Below are 4,365 nucleotides of genomic sequence, written 5' to 3'. Positions count from 1 at the left end.
TAGTGTAAATTTTTCCACATCGCTGGGGGGTCCACATTTTGGGATCCTAGAGGGGGGGTAAAACCGGAATACCCCCCCCCCCCTTGCACACGTCTGCTCGGGCAACGCTTTCTATAATAAATGAAGGGGTGAATTTGATGACCTGGCTTGGGCTTTCGTTTTGATTGAGTAAAAGAAAGCACCGAAAGAAAATTTCTCGATCGACAATGATGAGTGATGGGTTGCTACTGTGGGGAAGCGGATGCTTCTGTAAACGTGGTAATCGGCAAACGGCATAATTTGGAGATCGATCGTTTGTAAGGGCCGTTCTTCGTGCGAATTGTTGCTACGCGAACCAATTGATCTGCTCCGGGATGTAGCTCGATGATGCGACCAAGTAACCATTCGTTCGGTGGCAAGCGATCATCTTTGATGAGAACCAAATCATTTAGCTGGAGATTCGGTTGTTCGTTGTGCCATTTTGGTCGAGCTTGAAGATGTGTCAACCAATCCGATGACCATTTTGACCAAAATTGCTGTATCATGCGCTGTAACGTAAGATAATGTGCGCTCAGTGACAGCTCTTTCGATGGATCAGTGGGTGGGGCGAGTAGTGTGTCGCCAATTAAAAAGTGCCCAGGTGTGAGCACATCCAATTCATCCGGATCGGCAGTCAATGGGCAAAGCGGACGTGAATTTAGGCACGATTCAATTCGTACTAAGACAGTTGTGAGCTCTTCGAATGTGAGTCGTGTGCCATCGATCATTCGTTTCAAGTGGAATTTGAGCGATTTGATGTTGGCTTCCCAAAGTCCTCCAAAATTCGGCGAATGTGGTGGATTGAAATGCCACTGAATGCCTTGCATTGACAATTTTGGCACAATGTCTTTGTTGATAGCGTCTACAAATGAATTATGACCGACGATTTTCTCGGCGCCGACGAAATTGGTGCCATTATCGCTGTGCATATCACGAGGCTTGCCTCTACGTCCGATGAAACGATGCAATGCACACAAAAAATGTTCAGTTGTCATTCCAGTCGTTGCTTCGAGATGAACAGCTTTGGTTGCGAGGCAAATGAACAGAGCAATGTATCCCTTGTATGTCGTATTGCCCCGAAATTTGGATGCTTTGAGTTCAATTTCACCAGTGAAGTTCACTCCAGTGGCTAAGAACGGTCGATGAGGTGGATTAACGCGATTGTACGGCAAATTTCCCATCAATTGTGTTGTTGTTTCTGGTTTTGCTTTGAAGCAGGTGACACACTTGCGAATACGTGACCGAACGGCATGTCGGCCGTTTACAATCCAAAAACACCCACGAATGTGTGTGAGTGTGACGAGCGTTCCACCGTGCAATGTACTTGAATGTGCATCGTCGATAACCAATGTAGTGAAATGATAGTTTTGAGGCAAAATTATTGGATGGCGCTGACGATACGGTAAATTGGAGCGTTGCAATCTGCCCCGTACACGTACAATATTTTGTTCATCCAAAAATGGTGCTAATCCGCTAATTTTACATTTCTTGGGTAAAGGTTCATTATTGGAAATACATTTAATCTCCTTACCGAATGCTTCAGCTTGCACGAGACGGACCAACTGGAACAAACTGGATTGAATTTCCGCTACGGTCAGTTCTCCTTGCATTCGTTTCAACTTGTTGAGTGCATTGTGACGAAATCGACGAATCCATGCGTTGACCCGAATCAATTTGTATAACGATGAATACAGAAACATAATCGATTCGGTTTGAATGCTCACATAAACATGAATTTCTGATGACTTTACTTCTTCCAAATCCTCAGTGAAGCTGATGATGCCCGGTTTGAATGTAGGCCAGTCCTTTTTCGGTTTGACTAACCACTCCGGTCCTTTCCACCACAAATCGAACTTGGATAACTGTGCCGGTGTCAATCCACGTGTGGCACAATCGGCAGGATTATCGTGAGTGCCAACATGGCTCCATTGTTTGGGTGACGTTGACGATAAAATTTTACTAATTCGATTTGCAACGTACGTTTTCCAACGTGAGATGTCTCCATGAATCCAATGTAACACAACCGTTGCGTCACACCAAAAATAAATCGGAATTTGATCGACTGAGATCTGAAGATTTGATTTTACCCAAACTGCTAATCGAGTGGCAAGTTCGGCTCCATACAATTCGATTCGTGGAATGGTTAATGGTTTGGTTGGAGTTACCTTGCTTTTGGCGATGAGTAGATGCGTGTGTACCAATCCATTGCTGTACTGCATTCGTATGTACACATTTGCTGCATATGCTGATGTTGCGCCGTCACAAAATGCATGTAACTCGATTGATTGAATTTGATTCGGCGCAAGTTGGATCCATCTTGGTATGGATATCTTCTCGATGTCAGGCAATTCCACCAGAAATTTGTTCCAAAGTTCGTTGAGCGATTCTGGTAAAACGTCGTCCCAATTCAACGCTGTATTTTTGTTCGATTGGGCATCACTGTGAGTTGATGAGTTATGGCCCCAGATGCGTTTGAGAATGATTTTTGCAACGACCACAACCGGTGCGATGTAGCCCAACGGATCGTAGAGGCGAGCAGTTGTTGACAAAACAGCTCGTTTCGTTGCAATTTTTGCTGGTTCAAATCGAAGTTTGTATTTGAATTGATCGGCGCCAGGTTGCCAAATCATTCCGAGCGTTTTGACGGTTTCGTCCGTGTTGAACTCTAACGCTGAATTTATGGATTGATGCTCAATTGGAATCGATGATAATAACGATGGATGGTTGCTGCCCCATTTCCGCAGCTCCATACCCGCTGATTTGAGTGCACCGATTAAATCATCTCGTTTAGCTAAGGCACTTTCGATCGAATGCCCGCCAGATTGTAGATCGTCGACGTACATTTCTTGCTTTAGAATCGATTCGGCGAGCGGAAAATTCTCCTTCTCATCATTGGCAATCTGGTGCATCACCGAGATAGCAATCGCAGGGGCTGGTGCTGTTCCAAATGTTACGGTTGTTAGGCAAAATGTTTGCAACTCACCCGAATCGTTTCTCCATAAAATTTGTTGATATGGTACATCGTCAGGGTGCATATCAATGCAACGATACATGCGCTGAATGTCTGCGGTGAAAACAAATTCGTACAATCTCCAGTTGAGAATTACAGCGGGCAATTCGTTTTGCAGTGCAGGACCGATGCATAAGTTTTCGTTCAAGGAGCGACCGTTGGACGTTTTTGTCGATGCATTGAAAACGATTCGAGTCTTCGTGGTGAGACTGTCTTCTTTGATGATAGCGTGGTGTGGTAAAACGCACGCTCGAACAATTACATTTCCATTGTCGTCGTGAGTGACGTATGCTTGTTCTGGGAATGGAGCAGGTATAATTTGATTAAGTTGAAAATATTCATTGATACCTGCTTCGTAGCGCTCTCGCAAACCTTCCACGCGATTGAAACGGCGTTCCAAACGATGAAACCAATTCACGCCAATTTGATGTGAGCGAGTTAATGCACCTTATATTGTTATTTCATTTTTTTCTTTTTTCTTTATTGCACATTGCACATTGCATAATGTATTCAATATTTTAACAATGTATTTCAAAAAAATCAATTAGATTTCTAATGAAAGGAAATAATTTATTTTTAAGCTGAACTAATATGTTAATGTTATTTTCAAGCTGAACTAATATGTTAATGTTCATTACCAAGTTTAACTAATGTGTTGATGAAATATTATAATTTCCATAGTAAATTTCAATATCAATGGCAATATTTCTTATCAAAGATCATAGTATAAATAACCTTAACACAAATTCTGGAGGAGCTTTTTATCAGAAATAAATGCACATAGTGCACGAAATAAGTAAAGCTTTAAATTTTTTATTGCAAGAGACTTCTAGTCTCTTAACTAGCGCCCTAAATTGTATGATTTGAATGGAAGACGCACCATGTATTTTCCATTGGGTTGACGATGATGCGTTTGTTTGAAGAAATCCATAAACCATTTTTCCTCTTCGGTATGCGATTTCTCTTGCGGTATTTTTTCAGCTTCGATGAAGTCGTGAAATAGTGAGGTGAGGTCAATGGACGTGTGATGAGTCCGTATGGTGACCTTTTGATTGTTAGCTGAATTTGGTTTGGAAATTGATGCTGTCTGGCCATGCAAAATCCACCCAAAGTATGTATTTCGCGCGATTGGGTGATTTGGTTGACCGATGCGTGTGTCTGGTAACATGATCGATGCAGACCATTCTGAGCCGATGAGCAGATCAATTTTTCCTGGTTCGAAGTAAGTTGGATCAGCTAACACTAATCCATGAATGTGTGGCCAATCTTGGGGCGTAACCCGTCGGCTTGGCAAATCAGATGTGACGACTTTCATTACGATGGCTAAGTCGACAAAA

The 4,365-nt window shown here is 42.7% G+C and overlaps 1 protein-coding gene across 1 annotated transcript; it reads right to left on the bottom strand.

Moving 5' to 3' along the window:
• Positions 1-224: 224 nt before the first annotated feature.
• Positions 225-3,053, bottom strand: LOC129570892 (uncharacterized). Its single transcript, XM_055450616.1, has one exon. It carries the CDS (start codon positions 3,051-3,053, stop codon positions 225-227), a length of 2,829 nt encoding a protein of 942 aa, XP_055306591.1.
• Positions 3,054-4,365: the final 1,312 nt, after the last annotated feature.

Source organism: Sitodiplosis mosellana, unplaced genomic scaffold (genome assembly GCF_009176505.1).
Source record: "Sitodiplosis mosellana isolate CC-2019 unplaced genomic scaffold, AAFC_SMos_1.0 Smas_scaffold_574, whole genome shotgun sequence".
NCBI classification, from domain to species: domain Eukaryota; kingdom Metazoa; phylum Arthropoda; class Insecta; order Diptera; family Cecidomyiidae; genus Sitodiplosis; species Sitodiplosis mosellana.
This window is presented reverse-complemented; position numbering and strand designations above follow the sequence as displayed.

Excerpts from the sequence above, each read along its gene's own strand:
- LOC129570892 (XM_055450616.1), bottom strand. The coding sequence starts at position 3,053 with ATGCACCCTGACGATGTACCATATCAACAAATTTTATGGAGAAACGAT.